We start from the raw sequence: 27,023 nt of genomic DNA, 5'->3' as shown, positions 1-27,023 counted from the left end.
TTTCTTGCTCAATGCAATCATCAGGCGACTATCCTACGATGCATGAGCGCTATGTATGTAGTAGTCACGGACAGTGTTTCTACCCGAGGCGTAAAATGCTACAAGCACAGACTGTCAGTGCCGCTCAATGAACTGGCCCTGGTTGAAGTCTGTTTTGGCTCGACCAATCCTATTATTATTTTTAATATTCTACTTTTATCACTCCCTATAGTATTGACTCCCATTGATTTTCGCTATACCTAAGCAGTCAAATATTCCTGCATATTTCACTCCTTAGGGCTATATTGACTGCTTATATTTGACTGCTTAGGGGTTGCGCAGTTGAACGGTGGCTAGTGCAGCATTGTCACTGCATGAGTAGGTGGTGGTGCAACGGTTGTGCAATTATAAAACCGGGATTCATGATGTTATCGTTCTGGAATTTGAAATACGGACTGTTTGTCGTGATAAATCTAATATTGACTTCGTACTTGGTCAGTATAGGAAATAAAACCTTGTAAAAGACCTCGGCTTCGCCTCGGTCTTTTACTCGGCTTTTATTTTCTATATTGACCTCGTACTCAGTCAATATTAGATACGTAATGAAAGGCCGAACACACTAGTCATATCTTCCAAAGACTGTACACTTTCATGTGGCTGTGACACTACCGAAATCAAGCCTCTGGTGTGGAAAGCCTGATGGCCCTCTATCGTGATTCGTGAAGAACAAGACTTCGTACTACTGTAGGTAAAACGCTCCATCCGTGTTCCGTCAGCCACAGTTGCGGAATTCCGCCATCGACACGAACGGAAATAGCGGCGATATTATTTTGGTCTAAGCGCCTTGCCATCGGGACGGCTGAGCAGGTCTCGGATACAAGCGTGATAGCTGCACATTCCACACACTTGGTGTATACAGAAGAGGAGACTATAAAAAAAGTCGTGTATACTAAGTCTTGTGAAGGGGCCGACTCGACTCAACCATACGTGTTATATCTTTGCCACCAAGTGTAACATATTTTACATGTATTTGGATAATAGTTAGCCTGGATGAGGGATTATGGTGGCAGAGTGTAGCTGTGAAGATCACAGTGTTGGTACTACTAGGGGTGCAGCAGAGGTGGTTTGAGTATAGTCTACTAGAGGTGGGAGTGGAAGGTGTAGAATACAAGCAATCTCGGTCACAGGAAAAACATGTGGAACTTTTCATGCTCGTGCTTCCACTTCTTACAGAACAATTCAGATGACGTAATCGGATGATCCATTCATCAAAATGGACCCCAAGCCTAACAATCATCACATCGTCATGTTGGTCTCTTCGAGCCGCTACATACCGTATTTCCGCAAATAAAAGGCCGTCCTCGTATACAACGCCTTCCTTGTATACAAGGTCGGGGCAGGGGGCGATTGAAAACATAAAAGACCGTCTCCGATTAGAAGACCGGGCCTACTAAATGAGTCTTTGTTCTTGTGTTAAAAATAGAAGACCGTGCTCAAACTGTGGGAAAAAATAGAAGACCGTGCTCAAATTGTGTAGAAGAAAATGGAAGAACGGGGGTAAAACTGTGTGGCGAGAAATAGAAGACCGGGGGTCAAACTGGGTCGAAAGAATAAAAGACCGTCCTCGAATACAAGACCGTCCTCGATTACAAGGCCGGGTTCGGACGAGGTTGAAAAAATAGTAGACCGGCCTACTATTTCTGGAAATACGGTAATCATTTCAGAAGAATGATATGAGTACGAAGCATGCCTAGGCAGTAGGCGCCACACACGTCCCGAGTTCCTCACAGCATGCCCCCCCCCCCCCCCGTCTCAAAGATTCCATATCATGCTACTTATCACGTGACATGGTACTTGTTACACTGGGCTTGTGACATTCACGGTGTAGAGTTGCGAAACAGCAATTGCTCGTTCTTCTGTCCGTGCAATTACGATTGAATAAACACATTGAAAACTAGCCAACTCTTCTGGCACAAAGGAAATTGCGTGATCAAAAGTTTAAAGCTAGAAACGACAGACTGCCATGCACTTACAAGAAGAATTGAGGACCAAAGAACCACAAGTTACGCTGTATGTCCAATGTAATGTAGTTCCTTGGTCCTCATTAATTTGATCATTGGCTCTTCACCCGAGTCTAATTGCCATGCACGCTCAAGGAAAACAGCTCAATAGTCTCTTGGTCTGTAACAAGTCACAGTAGTATAAGAACTGCTATTCTATGGAACTGTTTACCCCCCAGTCTCACATCGGAAGCCTCGCTCTATAAGTTCAAAGCTGCCCTCAGGGAATTTACCGCTGACCATGCTTATGCAATCAACGGAATTCCGCCACCTTGCAGTGGATTTTTGATTTTCCCCATTTCTCTCCTCATCAATCCCTACTTGTCTTTGTACATACATCTACATCTACTGTTCTTTCAATCAAATGAACCCCTCGATAGGCACATTGTCTTTGGGTCATTTCATAATAATAACATGTCCTTTGCGTCTCTGTGTTTTTCACTGTTTTTATTAATTTTGACATTATCTTTCTTTACGGAGTTGTTGTTGCTGTGCGTTTTGCTACTCTTTCTTTTTCCCTCCCCTTATTTCTATTTATCGCCGTGGTTGGCAATCACCCACTCTCGTAATATTGGCCGGTGTTTCCGCCGAGTCTTGAGATGTTGCAATAAATAAAATAAAAAATAAATAAAAAATATTAATAATAATTTAAAAATTCGACGAGGAGACAATAATTTTAATATGGCAATAAGTAGGACGAGCTGAAGCGACATGTGGACTACTTTATAAACAATGTAAGCGATGGAGACGATGCAAGAAACAATCTAAAGGGTAAGGAAAATACATGTAAGAAGAAAAAGGCAATGGAAAAAAAGATGATTCGAACAAGTTTTCGTACAACACTCTTCAGGAATCACCGTTGTACTAAAGAACAAAATGAGAACAAAGGGAATAATATAGCAATAAAGGTAGGGTGACACGATACAATGACAGCACTGGAATATCGAGGTGCGATTTCTCACAAAAGCGTGCAGAACACAAGGGTATACAAGTAAGAACTAAGCGTGACAAGTACTAGTGTGTATCAGCAACAAAAACAAAAAAGTGAGAACGAATGATAATAATAACAATAATAAACAAGAAGGTGACAAAACACATTTAGGCACAAGTGGCAACAACGTTGCCACACTACACAAAAGAACATTATTTGAACAATTTTAGGGTAATAACACTATCTTTCTGGACACACAAATTCGGCTTATGAATGCGCTGACAAACAGCTTCCAAAACTTGTAACTGCAAAAGATAACCATGACGAGCACGGCACAAAACAGAAAAACAGGAATCAGAATAAGTACGACAACAGTCAGTACTAGAAACCAAATGATTGTATACTGAAGACTTATTACGAGACGGACGCACACAATCTCGACTCACGCGCACACCCTCACACTCACTCTCACCCTCACTCAGCTCACCTTCCCCCTCACTGTCCGAATCAGAACCTGCTCCGTCATCCACAGCGGTTCGACTCTCCTCCTCACTTGCATCGTCCTGCGTCTCACCTTCACCACCCACGCCAACCGTGAATGCCGTTGCCTTCATGTCAGTCATCGTCCTTTCCGATTGTTTCCTTTGTATTTTTACCGTGAATTCATAGGTCCGGTTGTAATCTGCTGTAGATCTCCGTGGTCTGTCATTTGCTGCTTTGTTTTGTGGATTAGTTGTTGTTGTTGTTGGATGTGAACCTGGCGTTGTTGTTGGATGTGAAGCTGGTGTTTTTATTGCAGCCATGGTTGTTGGTCTTTTTGTTGAATCCAGCTCTAGTTCCGGTGGGACAAATCGACCGCCGCGGGTGCTCTCCACCAACACATACCTCGAAGGAGGAGGGTCAGGGGGAGGCAGATGTGCTGTCACCACTCGAGGCACAGCCCCATGCAAAGCACCCAGAGGTACAGACTTAGGCACACCCGAGGGCTGCACCAATGGCGGTTCCGCACGCACCTCCAAAGAGCTGCCATGCTCAAGCCCGTCCAACACAGATGTCAGAGGGGGAGCGGCAGACAGCGGCAGGGAACTATCCTGCCGTGTAGGTGATGGGTTTTTCCTAGGCCTCCCGCGTTTGGGCCTCTCAGATTGCGCACTGGGTGGAAGGATGTGAAGTGGAGTGTGATAAGTAAATATATATATATATATAATAATAATCATTTGGTTTCTAGTACTGACTGTTGTCGTACTTATTCTGATTCCTGTTTTTCTGTTTTGTGCCGTGCTCGTCATGGTTATCTTTTGCAGTTACAAGTTTTGGAAGCTGTTTGTCAGCGCATTCATAAGCCGAATTTGTGTGTCCAGAAAGATAGTGTTATTACCCTAAAATTGTTCAAATAATGTTCTTTTGTGTAGTGTGGCAACGTTGTTGCCACTTGTGCCTAAATGTGTTTTGTCACCTTCTTGTTTATTATTGTTATTATTATCGTTCGTTCTCACTTTTTTGTTTTTGTTGCTGATACACACTAGTACTTGTCACGCTTAGTTCTTACTTGTATACCCTTGTGTTCTGCACGCTTTTGTGAGAAATCGCACCTCGATATTCCAGTGCTGTCATTGTATCGTGTCACCCTACCTTTATTGCTATATTATTCCCTTTGTTCTCATTTTGTTCTTTAGTACAACGGTGATTCCTGAAGAGTGTTGTACGAAAACTTGTTCGAATCATCTTTTTTTCCATTGCCTTTTTCTTCTTACATGTATTTTCCTTACCCTTTAGATTGTTTCTTGCATCGTCTCCATCGCTTACATTGTTTATAAAGTAGTCCACATGTCGCTTCAGCTCGTCCTACTTATTGCCATATTAAAATTAATAATAATAATAATATTAACTGGTTTTGAGGGAAAGAGACAAACGGGAAAAGTCTGAAGAAAAAATTGACTGTCACCACCAGGACTCGAACCAGGGACCCTCGCTTGTAGCCAGCGATGCTCTAACCACTGAGCTATGGTGTAGTCGTCATCCAAGCAGAGACCGTTCAACGTTTTCTTCAGACTTCGTGACACACACTTCCTGTGAATCCACACAGGCGAATAATAATAATAATAATAATAAATACAATCACTGACTATTAGACGAAGAAAAAAACGCAGGTCAATTCTCGCGGAGTGATCGGTACAAAGCCGATTTGCTTCACATTATTTTCTATGTACAATGTGTGGAGAAAAAATGCAAAAGGTGAAAGAGCAATGGTGCAAATAATTTTTCCAGCTTCGCCTACTGAACGCAGTATCACTGAATGCAAAATGCCATGACTTTCTTGATCAAAAGGAAACATGTCCCTAAAAATGACTTTGCCTTCAGCGCCAGCGCCTATTCAAGCAGATAATTAGATTCTTTAAATTAAACTCCAAGCGTGATTGAGAAGAGGAGCAAATTGAATGCATCAAACAGAAAAGTCTAGAGGTCCTGGAGGCGGCAGGACTGTGATTCTATCAGTTTAGTTAGTATTAGTTTTATTCCAAGCAATATATGGCTGGGGTAGCCAATGACCACTTTGCACGGCGATTGCAGGGTTTTTATAGCCAGCCACGGCTAATCAGACCTACCAGAAAGTGGTTAGAGACCAAAAATCGCGTTCGCATAAATAAAAAACCCACTCCCCGTTTCATACCAGAATAATCCAAAAATCGCGTTCGCATAAATAAAAAAAACCATTCCCCGTTTCATACCAGAAACAAATCTGCCTGATGATCGTGCAAGCGTGAATGAGTTGCAATAAAATTCTGTTTCCCCTTACTCGAAAATAATATTATTATTGTTCATCGCATGACAGCAGCAGTGAGTCTATGGTCGCAGACAGAGATCCACCTACTGGCATACGCATGTCGCTCAGAAATTCAGCACCTGAATCTGCTCGCACTGCCGTTCAGCCATGTCGTAGTCCGTGCCCATCTGGCCCCAGAAGCAGTAGAGCTTGTTGCCGTGGGCAACGACCTCCGGGTTGCTCTGGGCGATGACGAGTGACGGCAGTGGCAGCCAGCGATCCTTGATGGGATCGTAGACACTACACTGGCCGGTGATCTTTCCCTTCTCGTCGTGCTGATCGTCAAGCAATCGTCCACCAGCAATCACAATGCTCTTACCGACGTTCACGGCAAACGTTGAGAACACGGGGAGATTGCAAATGGCGCCTGCTTGGAGATCATAGTGGAAGGGCGAGTGGCGACGCAACGTCGTCACGGTGACCTGGCTAGTGAGATCGTCCCAGTTTCCCGTGCCGCCCAGTACGTACACGTGATCGTCGTCGGACACAATGGCTGGGATGCTGCGGAAACACTTGTCCACGCCGATCCTATGCCACGTGCCGTAGTGAGGACTATCGGAGTCGATGGGGCTCGCCATAACGTCATGGCACGGAACGTGGTCTTGGACGTAGCCGCCGGCGATAATCAACTGGTTGTGAGCGATGGCGATACGGAAGTCGTAGCGTACAGCCGGCAGGTCGACCACTGAAGACCAGTCGCCCTTGTGACAAGCAAACACCGTGTACAATGAGCTCTGCCGGTTCTCCGTAGCGGCACAGTACAGATGGGCGCCGTCGGTGAAGATCTTCACGTGGCCCCAGGTAACGCTGCGACTAAGCGGCAGCGTGTGCGGTCTCCAGCCGCTGTACAGATCGTTCAGGGGACAGCGCAGCAGCTCACGCACGCGTGATTGGCCACGCGACACCGACGCGTATATGTAGCCGTCCATCGCGCAGGCATTGCAGCCAAACGTGTTGGGTGGCAAGGCACCTCTTACTTGAAACTGGATGCGAACACAACACAACACAACACAACAAAGAAGAATTATAACTTTGCAAACAGCAGTTTAGATGCCCAAACATGCCATTCATGATCACTGTCATATACACGTACTGAAATGATGGCCCAGTTCAGGCCAACACATCAACCAGAACGCAGCAATGTACAAGCACTGCTAGATCCTGAATACGTTTCAAGTCTACAAATGTCGGCACCTTTGAATTTTGGCCTCCCAGGGCTAAGCCACATTTCGGCCACCTCAAAATTTCAGCCTGTACTGCTGCTGCCCGTCTACACTGTCACACTTAACCTTGCAAAACTAAATTTCAGCTCTAACAAATTTTCGAGCAAAATGCCCAGGCCGAAAATAGATACGCGCCGAATATTTGTTGGCTTTAATACAGTGGTGAGGCTAACATATTTTGTGAAAATATTATCCTGTAAAAGAATAGGAATATAAACAATATACCTGTGAAAACACAACCTTTCATGCTACTAACACAACCTGTGACTACAATAATCATGAGATCAACCCCAACACATTTCTTGCAGTTTACTTTCATAGTGTTTGCAACTTTGTGTTCCTCAACACAACTTGCAGCTTTCTTCAAAAATATGTCCGCAACCTTGGTTCTGTCCTAGATCGTATATACATGCATGCATCGTTTCGTCTCATTATTATGGAGCAGCTTATGCGAAGGCTAGCCAAGTTTGCTTGGCGATGCCAACGCGGAAAAGCCTACAACAATAATAGTAGTCAGGCTTCGGAACATCACCACTGTGCCACGCTTACCTTTTCTAGCACCCCATAGTTATTCCGGTATAGCTGGCAGTGGCGAACACATGCCTTGGCAAGAGCTCCTTCGCGGTCAAAATCCGTCCCCTCTCGGAAACCCTTGCACGTCAACTCGAGGAAGGTGCTTGAAAGTCCCGCCACCTGCACGCGCGCCTCCTCCAGCTCCTTCCGCAGGTCTTCGATCTCCCGATCCTTTGCCGTGGCCAGCTTTGACGGAGAGCCGGGGCGACTGGGTGGCAGCCCGTGCATTTCGGGTGCATACTCAGCGTTCTGCAGAACGTCAAAGAAAAGACACATATTGGGCTGGCTGCATGGGGAACCAGCACATACCATCCAGCTGAACACGCCAATGGCCTATACCACACGCCTCTGAGCTCCTTAATTACTTTCCATTGCAGTACCGTATTCTTCGGGGTGCAGGTCGCACCCAGGTTTTATGTCGCGAAATACAGACATCCACCGTGTAAATAACCGTTCACTTGACCATTGAAGTATTGAATTTTTTTTGGGGGGGGGGGGTTGATTACAAGTGTTTTAGGTACGGCTTATAATCCAGAACAGGCAGTATAATATGGCCCGATATCTGAGACTTTCGACCTTCGGGGCTACGCGTTTTTTTGAGAAAACACTAAAAACAGATTTGTTCGCAAAAAATCGATTCCGTCAAAGCAAAGCGCAGAGACGACAATGGCGGAAGAAAACTGAAGGCGATTCTTGTGTCAGTTGGTTATTGGGCTCACGGAGCACAGCAGCCGCGATCCCATGGACGGTGATGCATCGTTCTTTGTAGATATCCTGTCAAGCGGCGACAGCGCTTCTAGTTCTGAGAGCGCATGTCAGGCGAATCGATCGCAAGTGACACGCGGTACATACCTGTCGGGGGCGACGATGATGAGGACTTGGCCTGGATAAGTATGATCAAGGCCAACCACAGTCTGCCTCAGCGATAGCTGCTACAGCTCCAGGCAAGGACAACCAGGTGGATTCCTGAGGGTACGCCGCTTGCAAGGTCGCTGGGCGCCCTTGCGCGAGTGGCAGAACTGTTTCCTGAGTGTCACGCCAGACCTTCTAAAACAGCACGAAATGATGCGAGTTTTCTTTGTGACGATGATCCTAAAATGTTTTGGATGGCAAGCTCGATACTCGAGCTAATAACATGTTAATGGCGAATCAGACCATCACGGAGCACATGAGGCTGGGCAATCTCGAGTAACATTCTGTTACTTTTGAGTTGGTGGTGTGAAACGCTTGTCAGGCTGTGTTACTGATGTTTGGAAATGGTCAGTCTCCACAAAGTGCAACAAGGCGAATCTGGACGCATTTGCTCTGTTTGACTCCTTCGCAATAAGTAAGTGAATGCTGTTACATGTATCATGGTGTTCCGTCAAAATCTGCTGCAGACTATCCTGTCAAGTATGTCCATCACCAGGAGAACAGATAAATCACCTCTCCTTCTAATGCTGCTATTGCTGCTGTTGCAACTACACAACCTCAATAAAGTCACGGAATGCTGGAAATGAAGTACCTGAACAGTCAAAACACTTTACTATATTAGTTGGCTATTGATATCACATAGAAACAATTTTCGGTGGCTCCAAACACACTGATCTTTCAAAATTGTAAAAAAAAGAACAATTCATGAACATGACTCCTGACTGTAAAATGCATTTCTACATGGTCAATATTGGTGTGATGGCCGTGAAACGAAGTCACAATACTCTACAAAGGCAAGACATCAATTTGCAATAAAAAAAATCAATTTCACCAAAACAGCCCCGAAGGTCGATTTTCTCAGATATTGGGCCATATCATAAAACTTTCAAAATGACACTGAAGGCCCTGAAATGGGTCCGCCTTCTGAGTGCAATGATGATGGTAATGAAAACAGGAACTGGACAAGGAAGATTCGCGGGGCTTTCCTGTAAGGCAAAGTGCACCTTCCGTTACGGTAAACCTGTCAAGGTGACCACTCTGATAAGGCCTGTCCTTGAGAGCCACCACAACTATCGCATCAAAGGATGTTATTTCCAGTCAACTATTTTTTAAAGCTGCAACTCCAGCCGGTGTATGTACAGTCAACGTTGCGTATAACGACACTCGACGGGGCATCAGAAAAGTGCCCTTATACCCGAAGTCTCATTCTAATGATTCTATGTATACAGTGGGATGGGACTGTGCTCTGGGCATGAAAATCCCGTCGTTAATCGTGAATTGTCGTTATATCCGCAGTCACTATTAGCCAAGTTGACACTACATGCAGTAAAATTTGTCAGGGCGACCACTCTGATATGGATACCGTATTTCCCCGATTATAGGTCGCACTCAATTATAAGTCGCACCCCCATTTCCAGGTTTGAGAAATATTGTTTTGATATAATTGACTTCAGTAGTAAGTCACGATTGTAAGTCGCACCCCCTTTTTTTACCCTTGATTTTTAGTGTATTTGAAAAGGTGCGACCTATAATCGGGGAAATACGGTACCTCCTGTCCCAGAGGACCAGCGCCACTATGACCAGGAGCAAGGGGGGTCCGCCTGGCTGCTTCACCAAGGCAATTTCGTATCGCAATTGGCTAGGATACCCCGTAAGGAGACCTTAGGTCTGTGGGGACTGCCCTAAAGAAATATGAATAAATAGCAATAAAAATAAAATGGGATGTTACAGTCAACTTCGCTTATAACGACACTCGGCGGGGCATCAAAAAAGTGTCCTTATTCGCGAAGTGTCGTTATACCCGAAGTCTCATTATATGTATTACAGTGGGATGGGACTTTGCTCTGGGCATGGAAATTCTGTCGTTATTCGCGAATTGTCGTTATATCCGCAGTCGTTATTAGCGAAGTTGACTGTACTTCCAGTACAACGGCCCTTGATAAGGAAACCGTCTGTACACAGCGACCAAACGTTTGAAGGCCCCTTGAGCGGTCGCCTTAGGCAGGTTTCATTGTATTCCTGAAAAGCATGCTGTTCATTAATGCTAACCATTCACACAAAAGACCCACCGCTAGGCGCTGCATCCACCTCTAGGGTTTACCAGGTGTTAGCGGCCGTCGTAAGTTCCCTTCGGGAACGGACACGACAATTTACTCTTTTGTTTATTCATACTTCAAAGTACAAAAAAATTAAATAGGGAATTGACCATACCTCAAACAAGTAGAAGTCAGCGCTAGAATGGTCGACGCTGCAGGTGTCCACATCATTGGCAAGATCAGGCTGCAGCTCCCGCAGCCGGATCATGAAGCGCGCCATTAGCGTCTGATGTTTCTGGATGATCAAGCTGACCAGTTGCCGATTGCCAGCGTGCCGACCGTCCTTGCATACCCGCGCTAAGATCAAATCGTACTCTGCCGACGAAAGGACATTGTCGCCGACCAAGTAGTCGGTGATCTCTTCGTTGTTCAATTCAAGGTTCAGCTGGCGAACACACCTCTTCAATCTGTCCCGCAGAGACATCGCAGCAGCTTAAAAGGCAGCTAGCTTCATTCCGTTGAGTCTGGACAGTTAACAGAGGTGGCAATCCGACGAAATTAATCATACTCGAATTATGCTAACTTGTCTCTCCTTGGCCCAAAAGACCGTCACATGTTCTTCTTTCTTTTTTTCTACACAAAATCCACATATCTCCAGACACCGGGGTGAATAATGGAGTGTGGTGGTGTATAAGCAGATCATGGATACTGTAGTCCCTGCTGTGCATCCTAAACTGCGACCAGAGCTTTCATTGAACATCGGAGCAAGGCAGAGAGTACTAGCCTGGCTTTGAATGGCTGATTTTGTCTGACTTTTGTCTGAACAGGAGTACCCACGGTGCTGGCAACTGAAATCCGACCGACCCCCTGAGCGGTGCGCTCACATCGCAAAGACCCTACACGGGATGGTGAAACTACGAAACAGATACCGCTAGAATGTGAACCCACCGCTCAGGGGGTCGGATTTCAGTTGCCAGCACTGTACTGTAGGTGTGAAAACGTATACAAATGTAGCTGTGTGAGGCATGCGAAAAATGCACTTTCAGGGCTCACCACCACCATACAAAATTCAAAAAGCGTCGACCACCATTTTGAAAACATGGCGTTGCCGCCAAAGCCAGAGTTTGTGCAGTCATAGCGGCTACGCACCCGAGTTCATGCTCATCGATGTACAGCGATGTACAGTCTAGTCGTAAAATACCGGTATTTTACGACTCCCTGGTCTACTCTGTACAGCGAAGGGCCAGTGCCGAAGCGAATCTTGTTGTTTGATGTCGGTAAAGACACGCGGAGAAGACGTCCTTTCTCCAAGTCATTTTTCTCAATCCGCTGGTGGGTGTCGACCAAGATATGTCCGTGAGGTACTGGTGAACTTGAGTCCTGGCATCTACAAGAATTTGCCGCGCCTAGCTAACCAATGTTGTCAGTAGAACTCAGCGTTTCCTGATCGCGACTCGGCACTCTTTTCTGTTTGGCCTCGCAGCTTTCACGCTGCGAGTGGGGAGTTTCCTGGCCACAAATGAATCCCTTAGTCATGACCATGATGAGAGGTGACTGGTATGATCCCTGACTGGCATGAGTCCTTTAGCTTGAGTCAACACGAAGGTAAACTCTTCACTTGGAACGCTTGCTGTCTCCTCTGTCCTTTCTTGTTGCACATGCAGATATGCGCACGGTTGCCAGTTTTTGTTGGTGCGCGCCGCGACGCACGGCCGACCTTGATGTCTTCAAAAAAGTAGAACAGCGGCTCTCCTTGGCCGATTCTCACCATCGATAGCTCATTTTCAAGGTCTTGGAATTCTCTATCGGTTTACCGTCCCCGATTATTAATTTTCTCTTCATTCACTTGTTCGCACGCCTTCGCGTTTGAGTGATTTCACCATCCGATCTCAGCCAAACGAAGGCCAAATCGAAAAATTCGAGACGGTAACCCTCCAAAGACACACCTTCTGAACACGAATCCACAATGGCCTAATGTCTAAAACCAACGAATACAGCCAAGCTCCACTCAGAAAACACCCCACAATTGCAAGAAACAGCCCGTTTTGCCGTGCGCTGATTGGTCAAATCCAAATGACCGTTATTGACGCGTTGTATGGTCGTGGTGAGCCCTGACTTTTGGGTGCCTATTCAGTGCCACCCTCGATAGCGGGACGGTCCTGGCCAACTCGGGATGGCTGGCAGGTAGATCTACGCAGTACTGCCAGTAGGTTTAGGGGCGTACTTGGTATATTCAGTGGCTTGCTTTACATGTACACTCAGTGACTGTACAGTCATAACACATACTCAGTACATCATTGATTCATTGTAGTACCTGATGTTCATTGGCCACGTCAGGAAATCATCGTCCACACGAACGGTCGTGCATTCCAGGCAGCAGTAGGCTGCTCCGCGAACCACCAAGTAGCTTTTTCCTAGTCTACAAACGCGCTGTAGCTCGGTGCAGGGCGATTGATGCACCGCGACTTCCGCTACGGTATCTAGGCGAGAATACTCGCGCCCAGGAATCACATCCTTCTTCTGCTGTTACTCGTATCGTCCTTGCACAAGTCACTGAGATCCTCGCTATTTGCACGCGGCACACAGGCTTGACTATCACGCCAAACACGGTATCAATTATTCATATCAGCAGAACATTGCTTCTCCGATTCTCTCTCCATGTAACTGTTCCTGAAATAAAACTATTCTTTTCAGTTTCCTCTTTTATTATTTTGGCAGCACTGGATGGATCGGATCAGCGGAGTAGGCACTGCATGCCATTCACCGGTGCACTGAATCCGTCTAGACGTGCGTGTGTGTGGCTCAAGTAACGCCCCTGAGGCTGTAGTACTGTGTAGACCTCTTGCAGCTTTTTTTTGTAGTAGAGATTTTGATTGTGTATGACCAAGACTGGCAAGAGTCCATGACCAAGAGCTAGTCCATAACCCAAGAGTACGAGTATGCAACTACAAGACGTAGTGATTATGGGTGCTTGCGTGCGCGTGGCGCGCTGCCTAACTTGCCTTCATCACGCTCTGAAAGCATGCATTCAAACCCACAATGTCTCGTCCGAGCTCATCCGTTTTTGCTCGATTTGTTCCTTTACCTACGCGATCTCTAAATTTTGGCGCGTGAACTCCAGTTCCGTACGAAAGTTCATTTCAAACCAGAGGGAAAATGCGGTGTTTGATTTTCCGCAGTGCGCGGAGTCCCCGCGGACTGCAGCTGAATGATGTAATGAAGGCAGCGCGCCGCGCGGTTGGCCCATGATATAGGCCATAGAAAAGAGATCACAGACACAGTTGCATACGCGAAGGACTAAAGGGACCGTCACTTAATTTTTGCCGACTACCCGCCAAAAAAATCTTTTCGTTTCACGTGTCAGACACGTCCGCGAGCGCGTACGATCGACTCGCGCGCGCCCGCGCTACCTTTCACGTCAGGCTATCTGTTCACGCCACATGGCTGGATAGCGCGTACATGCAAACATGATTGAAGACTTGCAAAATCAATTTTTTTCCAAGTCCAGGCGCTAGGCCTAGGCAGCACTAATCAGTCTAATGCCTAATGCCCAGGCAGCTGACTTTATTTTCGGAGAAACACTACTCATTGTAGTAAAAAGTAACAATGCTAACGCGAAGGAAAGGCCTTGCGCGGCTGCTCTACGAAGTGTTGAAGAAAGACTCATCAAAGTTTAATAGTTGGTGGACGAACAACTCGCTGGCGCCGGAAAACTTGGCCCCCAACGATGGTATTTGGTGAATCATCAAGCATAATGTCTTGTAGCAGTGTTCACCGAGGAAGGAGAACGCTCTAGTCGCTGCTGTTGTCCGTTTCATCCACGTTGGGCGTTAGCTGCACCGCGCCTATTGTGTTTTAGTATTCCATGGACACACATTAGCATTCAGAGCGATTGTGGAGCCACAATTTACTTCACACAGCGTTGTATTGTCCACGAGCGCAAACTTCATTATCAGCAGTAACTGTTACTCTTCATCCTACATGTAGACTTGGAGTATACACGGCCTTGTCACGACAGCGACAGCTCTACAGAGTGTTCAAGTGAGAAACATTAATTTCTATTGTTGGTGGACGAATAAATGGCTGGTTCCGAAAAAACGCGGCCTGCACCGATGGTGTTTGGTGGATCATCAAACAGGGTGACCAGCAGTGTTCACCGAGGAAGGAGAATGCACTCGCCACCACTCCGATTCATCCAAGTGGGCGTTAGCTGCGCCGCGCCTATTGTGTTTTAGTATTCCATGGACGCACACTAGCGTTCTCAGCGATTGTGGAGCCACAACATATCTTCATGCGGCGTTGCACTGTCCAAGAGCAGAAACGTCAGCAGTGACCCATCATCATACATGTAGATTTGGAGTATACACACCATGCGCCAATGGGCCTTGGCACAACAGCGGCAGCTCTATGGAGTGTTCAAGTGAGAAACATTTGTTTCGACTTTTGGTGGACGAACAAATCGTCGGTGCCGAAAAACGTGGCCTGCGCCGATGGTGCTTGAAACATCAAGCATGGTATGTGGTGACTGTCAGTGTTGATCGAGGAACTTGGAAGGAGAACACTTAGGCCGTCGACCGTTCATCCATTTCGTTAGCTGCACCAAGTCTATTGTGTCCTTGTATTCCATGGGCACACAATCATGAAGCATGGCGTCTGAGCTGTGTTCACAGAGCGGGGAGATGCTCTTGCTGCTATCTTATCCGTCCTGTGTATTCCCAAGTGCCGAAGGCTCACAACGATGGTGTTGGACAAGTCAGATAAAATAGAGTCAACGTAAGTACGCATGTGTACTCTTACTGACTGAAACATAAGTGGGGTGTAAGAGCTAATTCGAATGGTGTCGTGACATTCTCATGTACGAGGTTAGTGTGTAGTACTTGTTACGTACTGAATTCTGTGACTTTGTTTTGTCTCCATATACTGCATCCATTCACGTTTCACAGTTATCAGTTTGACCCTGAGTTCATGTCTGTTATCCCGTGTCTCCTCTACTTATTTTTGTTTCCACACGGTTCATGGTGTAGCGCTGCACGTGTTCCGTTAGTTAGAACTTCAGCATAAATCGCAACTACTTGTACTTTCAGACATGTCACGTGATTGTTGCCAGGGTTTGAGCCAATCAGAGCGTTTACAGGCAGGGCCTGAACCCCTGATCATGCCTTGCCTGCCAGCTCTACTACGATATTACATGTCACGTACCCGCGCGCGCACGGTTCTCCTGCGCTTGGGCTTGCTTTCCCTTGGTAGTTGGAAGTCAGTGGCTGTTAGTACTCTTAGATTATGTACAGAAAGTGGTGGACATCACGCAACTGCAGTGTAAATTAAAGGGTGGTTGTCAACTGACAACCGCATAATTTTTCGACATAATTAATAAAAGAATTTTCATCTAAAGAGTGAAAAGCAACTAAATAGAGCGGTTGTCGGTTGACAACCCCCCTTTTATTTAGATTATGTATCTGAAGTAAACACAACGTAGAAATATCACAATTGTCTCTTGTGTATTATATCCGTCTGATGTCACCAGATCGTCACACGGTGCTGTGACCAAGATACGGATCATGCCGAACGCTGATTCAACTGGACGAATCGCGAGGCTTTTCAGATGCAGGGACACAATGGAAACTGAATGACTTCAGAACAGCACTGAAGCGTTATGTTATCATGAAAGACGCCTTTCTGCGCCGCACAAACACAGGCGGTACTACAGCAGAAGATGTCACTCACTATTCTGCAGGGGCACTGGTGACAGGCGCATGCAAGTTCACCAGAAGGAAGCGGTCTGATGTTAACTGGAATGCCAGCAGTATGAGAGGGTGTTCATTCTGCGGCGGATCTCACCTGGACAAGAGCTGCGCGAAATACACAACAGTAGCACAGCGGAAAGAATAACTGATTGAACAGAAGCGTTGCTTTGTGTGTTTGCGCACAGGGCACCGGTCAACTCAGTGCAAGGCCACCCGCAAGTGTAATGTGTGTTCTCGCATGGGTCACCCGGCAATCAGAGTCACCATCATGTCACGATCTGCCCTGAATCTCAACAGAAATCTGACAGAAGTACCAACATAGTAGCTGACCAGCTTGTGGCTGACGAGGTACCAGCATCTAGCGCAACAGCAGCTAGTGCAGCATCAACCAGTATCGCCATTGACCGTAAGATAGTCAGTCGTCTTGATCGGTGCAGATTTCCTCTGGGAGTCTCAGTTGACGTGGAGCACCAGAGGACTTCCGCCAGGACTACAGTTTCTGCCTACCACAGTCGGTTTTGTGGTGACTGGCCGAACACGTCACTCCAAGCACTCAGCTACGCCGATGAGCAGCCATGCCAGCTATCGTTTCTCTAACTGATGCAACTTCCGACTCCTGCACCATCCCAGATCTGTGGGACCTAGACTGTGTTGACATCCAGGATTCAGGCAATCTTACTAACAACGACCTAGCCATTAGGCAATTCATCATTGTTCTACGATTTTGCCTGCCACCAATCGTCATGACCTGCGATACTGAGAAGGCCATTTTACAAATCAGTGCCAACCCAGCATACAGAGTTGCGACACGATTTCTGTGGTTCGCCAACTCCGACAGTCCATCAGTCACCCCATCCAGCCTGTTCACGCTCATAAGCAGTCCATTTCTGCTTGGCGCGTCTATACAGCATCATTTGGCACAGCAAGATGACAAAACAGCTAGCAGTGGCTGTTGGTGAGAACATTTTCTGCTGTGCCATTGGAGTGTGCACGATACACGAACCCTGCTCTTTTGTTGGCACCGCCTATGTAACTTACTGCATAGGGTGCAAGGTGACCGTTGTCGGTTTACATGTACTCCAGTTATTACACCGTGCATGCACTGAGTCTGTGCTGCACTGTGCATCCATAGGTGTTCGTTTGCGGTAGCGCAAGGTGACACGCAAGGTTGATGGATTGTTTTGTCCGCTGCTATTCGAAGCTCTCGGAGTCGGAAGCGTTAGCTCTGTTTCCCCTGTTCCTCCCTGCGCGGAGTCTGTAGTTCTGGCTTGCAGTTGCTGTTACATGCATGTTGGCAGTTGCATGTGTGTTTGGTTTTCAGTTGTCTTTATTAAAATTTTGTTTTGTGTGGACGACAGTTCAATATTCTAGCAGTTGTTGCACTTCCTACTTCTGAAGTACATTCCGTAGTTATCTGCGGTTGGTGTTTGAGAGAGCAAACTGTGTTCTTCTCCAGAGTGGAGTAAACCATTCGCTTGTGTCTGAGGAAAACCCTGTGTGTTCACGAAGAGGTTGACTTGGCTGTAGAGTGAAAGTACCACATGGTCACATGGTCCACCAAATCTTAGAACTACTTGTAACTTAGGGTCTTCTGGCGTATGGTATAATTATATGAGCAGCATGAGAGTGAAGTAAAAGACTATTAGCTCAAACATTCAGTCTTTCAGGAGTAGGTGTTTCATCACGGAATAGGTTCTGCAGTTCACTTACACACTGCAACAATGGACCAGCAGTGTCCAGCATACAATAGAGTCATGTGAATATGTACCGTATGCATACTCACAGCTGCAAGGCCAGCGCCCCGTGGCTGCTTGACTTCTCAATCGATATAAATATTCACAACAGTAAGACTCTGTGATCAATCAGAGCTGTGCTTCGAAGTAGTCACAAATGCCCCATGATCAGTCACAAAACAAAACTTGGCAACCAGTCACAGCTTCCACGGTGCCCCAAGACCAGTCACCAGAAATGACCGTAGTAAATCTGCAGGGAGTTTCATAATCTGTTCATTGCAGAGTCCACTATGCTATGATTCAAGAGGGGGGTAGCGTTCCTGCGGATGCGGAAAACTTGGCTGGAGCCCGAGTGTCACGTGAACCCTGATTTTTAAGACTTATTATTTGTTTTACGATGAGCCTATTAGTATTATACGCGATACAGGCTCAGAACACACTTTTCGTCTAGTTGGCATATCAGGGATATAGAGCGGAGCAGCCCATATCCCCAATTATGACACGCGAGTAATAGTGAAATACGATTGGCGTATTGTGCTGGACTGACTGCGGTAATGTAAAGCTAAAATAAAGCAGTCAGTTTGCCCTTAGCATGGCCTTGTCATGAGGGTGCCACATCCGTGGAAAGGCAACATGCCGGCTAATCTCCCTGAGAAGTTGAGTGGTTATCAGCAGGCGATAACGCTGTGTCGATGATGACCTGTTGATGCCCGACAGGAACCTTGCGAGGAGAGTCATTGGGCCTGACGGGTAGGTAAAGCCAACTTCCACATGAAGTTTGCGGATGGCCGACATGTAGACATGGACAGATCGGGGCTGAAAAGTTCTGAACAACTCGGCAGCAAAATAACACATAAAGTAAAAAGTCATCACCTGGCAATGGATTCCAGTCATGCCCTTGACAGAACTGGAAGTAACGGGTATCGGCGGAAAAAATATTTCCGGCTGGTGCCAGTGCTGCTAGCTGCAGCACGGAGTCCGGCAACTGAGAGTTGGCAAGACTGGCTGATCTGGCTCAGCTGCTGCTTCCGGAGCCCTCAATGGTTCAAACACCATCGGCGCAGGCCACGTTTTTCGGCACCGACGATTTGTTCGTCCACCAAAAGTCGAAACAAATGTTTCTCACTTGAACACTCCGTAGAGCTGCCGCTGTTGTGCCAAGGCCCATTGGCGCATGGTGTGTATACTCCAAATCTACATGTATGATGATGGGTCACTGCTGACGTTTCTGCTCTTGGACAGTGCAACGCCGCATGAAGATATGTTGTGGCTCCACAATCGCTGAGAACGCTAGTGTGCGTCCATGGAATACTAAAACACAATAGGCGCGGCGCAGCTAACGCCCACTTGGATGAATCGGAGTGGTGGCGAGTGCATTCTCCTTCCTCGGTGAACACTGCTGGTCACCCTGTTTGATGATCTACCAAACACCATCGGTGCAGGCCGTGTTTTTTCGGAACCAGCCATTTATTCGGCCACCAACAAAAGAAATTAATGTTTCTCACTTGAACACTCTGTAGAGCTGTCGCTGTCGTGACAAGGCCGTGTATACTCCAAGTCTACATGTAGGATGAAGAGTAACAGGTACTGCTGATAATGAAGTTTGCGCTCGTGGACAATACAACGCTGTGTGAAGTAAATTGTGGCTCCACAATCGCTCTGAATGCTAATGTGTGTCCATGGAATACTAAAACACAATAGGCGCGGTGCAGCTAACGCCCAACGTGGATGAAACGGACAACAGCAGCGACTAGAGCGTTCTCCTTCCTCGGTGAGCACTGCTACAAGACATTATGCTTGATGATTCACCAAATACCATCGTTGGGGGCCAAGTTTTCCGGCGCCAGCGAGATGTTCGTCCACCAACTATTAAACTTTGATGAGTCTTTCTTCAACACTTCGTAGGGCAGCCGCGCAAGGCCTTTCCTTCGCGTTAGGGTAGCGATCCTTCCTAGATGATATCGCATTGTTACTTTTTACTACAATGAGTAGTGTTTCTCCGAAAATAAAGTCAGCTGCCTGGGCATTAGGCATTAGATTTAGACTGATTAGTGCTGCCTAGGCCTAGCGCCTGGACTTGGAAAAAAATTGATTTTGCAAGTCTTCAATCATGTTTGCATGTACGCGCTATCCAGCCATGTGGCGTGAACAGATAGCCTGACGTGAAAGGTAGCGCGGGCGCGCGCGAGTCGATCGTACGCGCTCGCGGACGTGTCTGACACGTGAAACGAAAGGATTTTTTTGGCGGGTAGTCGGCAAAAATTAAGTGACGGTCCCTTTAGTCCTTCGCGTTGCATACTCTTGGGCTATCATGGTTATGGTTACCGTCCCTAGCTCTCACTCAGTGACACTGACAAGTGACCATGGTGACAGGCCCTGTCTTGATCATAGTCATACCCGCTGCTCAGTGCATGCTCACGCGATCACGCGATCTGAACTACATTCATGTAGATCTACATGACGTTCAAGGTTATCAGGTTATTGTTAGATTGACAGCATGAAACAAGGTGGAGAACCAGTGTTCAGGATAATTAATAATTAATTATTACAATACATGTACCAATGTACATGGTTGTACAAAGAAGTTCTACTACAGACTAGTACTATAGTACTTGGCTCTTGACTTGAGTCTGATCTGTGCAGTTAGCGGGCGCATGGCCACAGCCACAGGCATTGCACATGTATGATGTAGACGACACGTGTAGACATACCAATATGGCAATAACCATGCATGGTGTAACTGTGAGTAGTTACTAACTATTACTAACTTGGTAACCATGCCATGCCATGCCCATGGAGTGGTGTACCATTGTTGGCATGCCATGGGCAAAGAAATCCAACCGTAGGCAGCCCACGAATAAAATAGCGGCGGGCTCTACACAATAAAAATATGAGTTGTGTTCTGTGCACTGGAACGCGCTGCTACTGTACTTTATCCAAAAGGATGGATTTCTCTGGCCAGCACTGGCACTGTAGTAGTAGTACTACTACAGTGCCAGTAGTGGTAGATTTCTACAGCCAGTCACCATGGTTACCAGAGTGTGCGACCGATTGTCGAAAAAAAGTTCACAGAACGACTCTACCTCCAACGACGATTCACAGTATGATATTTCGTTGAAAAGCATGCCTCGCCGAAAAGACAACACACCAAGAATCACACTCACAGAGAGCTTCCCACACCGAAAGACATTTCACAGCTGCCTCTTTGATCAAATGATGAGTTCACAGAACAAAACCCCGGCACCCCCCCCCCCCCCCCTCCACATACACACACACCACGTACAACGTACCATGTATACGTCCGTCGCAAGAGAAGCACGACACACATGCACACACCCGCGCGCACACACACACACACACACACACACACACACACACACCGCTGCCACTCCACCTACGAAGGTGATATGCTACTGAGCTCGGTCGAGCTTACACAGGACAAGTACACACACTTCACTCACACATGGCCACCGAATCATTAATATCTATTAATTTACAGTATAACCAACAAAAATGACTGCATCATTCTCTCAAACCAATGAGTATGATAACGACTCAGCACTAATATCCACTTGAGTACATCTATGACCAGCATGGCCATGATTCAGCAACACCCACAAAATTTCCGACCGGCAGCGTCAGCGAACAATGCTGATTGTGCAAAACTGGACATCATAAACAGGGCGAGGTCTGAAGTCACTGCCACCACTGCACAGTCATGCACTATCAGAAAATAACGATCGACAGAGGTTGCACACAAGGACGCGATCTCCGCACGCTGGCCAGGCACAAGACTGGGCACCGCAACGGTAGTCATGACGATACGGCCCGAGCACGGCAAATGGTAGCCATGACGAAACGGCCTGAGCAAAGAAACGATAGGCATGACGACATGGCCTGAGGAAAGCACCATTAGTTATGAAGACACGGCAGCGCTGCATCATTCAGCCAGAATAATTCCACTCGGCTGAATATGACGGTGTGCAACGTGACAGCAGTGAAAGCATTCACTCCCTCCGTTTGTGACTCGCCAATCTATTGCACCCAGTGGTGTTCATCATGTGACAAACACTCGGTGGGACTAAAGCTGAGAAGCGGGCGCACACCTCATCCGTATTATTCCCATCACGTTGTCGTCATGGATTCCGAAACGCGGCCAGTCCCGGTCGAAGTCCTCCTCGCTACCGTAGCCGCTGATATAGCCATTGAGCCGGGCCGCGGTCAGCGAGCCCTTGACCTCATCCCCAGTCCACAGTCCGAGAAGAGCGAGCGCCTCCGGTGCCATCTGCCTCAGCTGATACTTCTGATGGTAACTGGAGTGGGCAAAGACAGACAGAATTAGAAAGGCAGGCTGTATTACTTGATTCAGAAAGTGGAAGACATCACGCAACTGCATTGTATTACTTGATTCAGAAAGTGGAAGACATCACGCAACTGCATTGTATTACTTGATTCAGAAAGTGGAAGACATCACCCAACTGCATTGTAAATAAAAGGGGGTTTGCCAACTGCCAACCGCTCTATTTAGTTGCTATTCACTCTTTAGCTGGTTCTGACGATGGGTGACTGGCCCGAAACGTCAATAATTAATCGACATCATAAATAAAAGAATGTTCAGCTAAAGTGTGATTAGCAACTAAATACAGCGGTTGTCAGTTTACAAACCCCCTTTTATTTGTATTACCGTACTGGCAATATATGTTGCCGCAGTGAGGCCATGAAGCGTTACATTGGCACATGTTTGCCGCACGCAGGGCGTTACATGCAAAGTCGCACAGGAGCCGTTACACAGGTTTCTATATTGCCGCAGTCCTTTTTTTGCTATTGCCGCATCACTTTTTTGCTATTGCCGCATCATTTTTTTGCTATTGCCGTATCATTTTTTGCAAACTGCAATGAAAAGATCGCCGCACCCCGCCGGACGCGCGTTACGAACTCAACGAAAATTTGTCGCACTAGCCTGGTCGCGCGTTACGCCGCACCCCCCTGCGTTACGCGTTACGCGGCAACATATATTGCCAGTACGGTACTTGATGTGCGTAAATAATTAAGTGGTGGAGGTGGAATTGTTTTTAGTCGTCCCTGAAACGAATACCGTATTTCCGCAAATAGTAGGCCGGTCTACTATTTTTTCAAACTCGTCCTAACCCGGCCTTATAATTGAGGACGGTCTTGTATTCGAGGACGGTCTTTTATTCTTTCAACCCAGTTTGACCCCGGTCTCCTATTTTTCGCCACACAGTTTTACCCCCGTTCTTCCATTTTCTTCTACACAGTTTGAACACGGTCTTCTTTTTTTCCCACAGTTTGAACACGGTCTTCTATATTTTCTACTTCTCATTTAGTAGGCCCGGTCTTCTAATCGGAGACGGTCTTGTATTTTTTCAATCGCCCCCTGCCCCGGCCTTGTATTCGAGGAAGTCGTTGTATACGAGGACGGTCTTTTATTTGCGGAAATACGGTATCATTCGTTTGGGGGGGGGGGGGGGGGGTGGAAGGTTACGTGGATGAGTGTCTATCTTCTGAAAACTTGGCACCAGGCTGTCGAAATGATGTCCTTCCGCACACCACCAGCGCGAAATACCTCAGCGTCTTGATCGATGAACAAATGGCCTGGCAACCGCAAGTTGACCGGTGCATCACACGCACTGCTAGGAAGATCGGTAGTCTGTGATGGGCGCGACGCTGCCTCACTCTAGCTAGCCGAAGCAAGTACTTCCTATCTGTCATCATGCCGGATTTAATATATGGATCGTCAGCATATGGCTCCGGCTTGACCCACAACTAGCTAAACCACTTGCAGGTGGCCCGAAACCACGCAGCAAGGGCGGTGTTCAGACGACCACGATTTACCACGGCCAGTGACCTCTTGGAGAGGCTCTCTGTTTATCGCATGGACGAGGTATATCGCCAGAAACTGCTCGTGCTGGTATGGCGGTGCGTTCATAACCGTGCCAGTCCTGCTCTGCAGGCACTGTTTGTTCGCAACTGCGGAGCAACTCGCCTTCAGCGCAGTCTGGGCCTACAACAACCAATAGCCAGAAGCCAAGCAGGCCAATGCCAACCGGCATCTTGCGGTTGCCTGTTGTGGAACCATATACCTGACACGGTGCGAGCCATGGGCAACATCCCAGCATTCCGCCGAGCTGCCTTTCCCTACACGTAAGTCGTTGTAGACTGCTACACAGTTGGCCATACCATGGTATTCAGTACCCACGGACTTCGCAAATCCGATAATGTGATAATGTACCGTGGTGCATGCACCGATGGTACCACCACTTCGTAGACTGCCTCCCGTTCATTTCTGTGCTCCTGTCTTTATTCTCGTCAGCTGTGTACTTCAGGAGTTCAATTCTGTGCTTCAGTCCTCTTTATTCTCGTGAGTTGTGCACTCGTTTTGCTGTTCGTTTGGTTTATTCGAATTCGCACAGTAAACGTGTACTTCAGCTATTCTCTCCTCCCTCTTCTGAGTTTGACTCTCCGCTGGCCTTCTCTCCTCCCATCCCCTTACATTGTATCGGGCCTCCGTAGCCCCCACCACCCCACGCACACACTACATTGTCACATAGTCCTAGCACAACTCAACCATTCGCTACCCTGTTATTGAGCACTCCTGCTCGTTTGGTCCCGCGAATCCAAATAAAATCGATCAATCAATCAGGCTGTGACATCCAGTACACAAGTACAAGCAGGTTTCCAAACCATCGATGCCCAAAGATCCAGAGTCGTCCATACACCACACGCACATGCATATGCGCGCATGCGTCCATGCACACAAACACACGCACAAACACACACACACGCACACACATGGACACACACACATACTGTATTTCCCCGAATATAAGTTGAGCCTTTTTACAATGAACTTCAAGGCCGAAGAAGGGGGTGCGACTTACAATCGAGTGTGACTTCCTACTAGTGAGAGTGTATTAAAACAATATAGCTCGAACCTGAAAGGGGGAGTGCGACTTATAATCGAGTGCGCCTTGTGATCGGGGAAACACGGTATAATGCGTACACAACAGCGCAACTCAAACTCGTTAAGCTCACACACAACAGAAACCATTGCACGCCACCCGGGCTTACTCTTCTGCGTCGTAAAACGTGACGAGTGGCTTGATACGTGTGACGATATTCTTCCCTAGAACTGCTTGCCGCGAGTCACGACTCTCCTCCGCCGTTCTCTTTTGCTCATCGCTATGGTAGAAGATAGTGGACAGGTACTGGCGATTCATCGGCACCGTCGGGTCGTGGCCCGTCCAGAACACGTCGAGAATGCGCTGGAACGTGATGAGGGCTGGGTCGAACACAACTTGTATGCACTCGCTGTGGTCACCGCTGAAGCACAAACATTGACCAACAGAATCGGGAATTCAGCTGTGATAACATATACTGCAGTGTCGCGTATAAAAGCATGACCCGTATAAAAGCATGACCCGTAAAAAAGCATGACCCGTATAAAAGCATGACCCGTATAGAAGCAGGACCCGTATAGAAGCAGGACCCGTATAGAAGCATGACCCATATAGAAGCATGACCCGTATAGAAGCATGACCCGTATAGAAGCATGACCCGTATAAAAGCATGACTCGTATAAAAGCATGACTCGTATAAAAGCATGACCCGTATAAAAGCATGACCCGTATAAAAGCATGACCCGTATAAAAGCATGACCCGTATAAAAGCATGACCCGTATAAAAGCATGACACGTATAAAAGCATGACACGTATAGAAGCATGACCCGTATAAAAGCATGACCCGTATAGAAGCACGACTCGAACAGAAACCGATTTTAAAAACGCGCCATGGCACAGACGCACAATTTTAATAGAAGCATGCATGTATCCCGTACTTGCACACTACACACGTGACAATGTGCACTGCACAGTGTAGACTGAAAGATGTTGACGTAGAAGCATGTTTCGAATATAAGCATATCTTGAACAGAAGCATGGTTTGAACCCCGGCCTGTACGGCCATAAGCACTTGCTTTCATATGCGACATTACGGTAGGTACAAGCCGCCCAGGCTGGAAAATAGCCGAAAATAAATACGCGCCGAATATGTGTTGACTTACAATAAACCAGCTGCAACTTCACTCTCATGAGAAAGTGATGCACTGAGGAAAGAAGAGGTGGCATTTTTTTCTGTGTGCGCCCGCACCACTCGCACAATACACTCGTGCACCGCACTTGGGCACCACGCTCGCGCACGGCACTCCGACCCCGGGGTGCGAAAAAACGCACAGTTGCATCTGGAGGACATCACTCTCCGGAGAAAGCCCTAAAACATGATGAAATTGGGTTCGTACCAACAGTTTTCCGTCCCCAATGCTTCAGTGCTTTTCCAAAACCTTTTTTTAAATTTAAATTTGGACACAAAAGAAAATTTACTGAGGATCTATTAAATTATTTTGAATGAATGTGTGCCGACATTTCGCACCAAAGACAGGAGTAGTTGCTCGCACTTGGCAAACCACAAACGTCCATCTCAGATTCTCCAAACTAACGTCTTTCCTTTGCTCGTTTGCTTACATTCGATGGTAGGCGGGTCGGGCATCTTGTCCCCCCGCGTAGCCAACTTTGGTGCGCAGTACGCCGTGCACACAGCCGAACCTGGCCTCCGGAAACCAAAATCAGGACATGGCCAGTGTCGCCGTCTCCACGCCATGGCCAGGGGCCGCTGCTTCAGAAGCCATTTGGAGCTGCTTTATCACGACAAATTTTAGAGGCCGGTAACCAAAAATGAATACAAACATTCAACCAAAAAGCAAAACCGTTTGAATCTCACGTCACCGTGACGTGTGTTCATGGTCCGTGTTATACAGTCCATGCGCCAAGGCCGCAAGGGCCAAAAAGGACCCGAATCTGTATGCAAAATGAAGATGACGACGCCGCTTTTTTCGACTTTTTCTGTGACCAATTTTGAGCAGAATCACCATTTTGATCGTCTTCGATTTGGCATAGAAAACTTTCATGAATGCTATTGTAACTTGGCCTGCTGA

At 47.1% G+C, this 27,023-nt stretch overlaps 2 protein-coding genes and 1 long non-coding RNA gene across 3 annotated transcripts; 1 reads left to right on the top strand and 2 right to left on the bottom strand.

The window, feature by feature from the left end:
- Nucleotides 1-5,011: 5,011 nt before the first annotated feature.
- On the bottom strand, nucleotides 5,012-13,259 carry LOC135825683 (uncharacterized). Its single transcript, XM_065338303.1, has 4 exons — nucleotides 12,853-13,259; nucleotides 10,714-11,062; nucleotides 7,567-7,839; nucleotides 5,012-6,777 (listed from the first exon to the last, which is right to left on the bottom strand). The coding sequence occupies exons 2-4, from the start codon at nucleotides 11,020-11,022 to the stop codon at nucleotides 5,860-5,862; spliced, it is 1,500 nt and encodes a 499-aa protein (XP_065194375.1). The 5' UTR covers nucleotides 11,023-11,062; nucleotides 12,853-13,259; the 3' UTR covers nucleotides 5,012-5,859.
- An 894-nt stretch (nucleotides 13,260-14,153) lies between these two features.
- LOC135825575 (uncharacterized) lies at nucleotides 14,154-17,752 on the top strand. The gene is made up of 2 exons (XR_010555088.1): nucleotides 14,154-15,311; nucleotides 16,063-17,752. It is a non-coding gene; the product is annotated as an uncharacterized LOC135825575 (long non-coding RNA).
- A 3,738-nt stretch (nucleotides 17,753-21,490) lies between these two features.
- On the bottom strand, nucleotides 21,491-26,795 carry LOC135825825 (uncharacterized). Its single transcript, XM_065338455.1, has 3 exons — nucleotides 26,554-26,795; nucleotides 25,105-25,356; nucleotides 21,491-22,328 (listed from the first exon to the last, which is right to left on the bottom strand). The coding sequence occupies exons 2-3, from the start codon at nucleotides 25,251-25,253 to the stop codon at nucleotides 22,097-22,099; spliced, it is 381 nt and encodes a 126-aa protein (XP_065194527.1). The 5' UTR covers nucleotides 25,254-25,356; nucleotides 26,554-26,795; the 3' UTR covers nucleotides 21,491-22,096.
- Between the last annotated feature and the right edge of the window lie 228 nt (nucleotides 26,796-27,023).

The sequence above is a fragment of the Sycon ciliatum genome, chromosome 10, assembly GCF_964019385.1.
Source record: "Sycon ciliatum chromosome 10, ocSycCili1.1, whole genome shotgun sequence".
Classification (NCBI taxonomy): Eukaryota; Metazoa; Porifera; class Calcarea; order Leucosolenida; family Sycettidae; genus Sycon; species Sycon ciliatum.
This window is presented reverse-complemented; position numbering and strand designations above follow the sequence as displayed.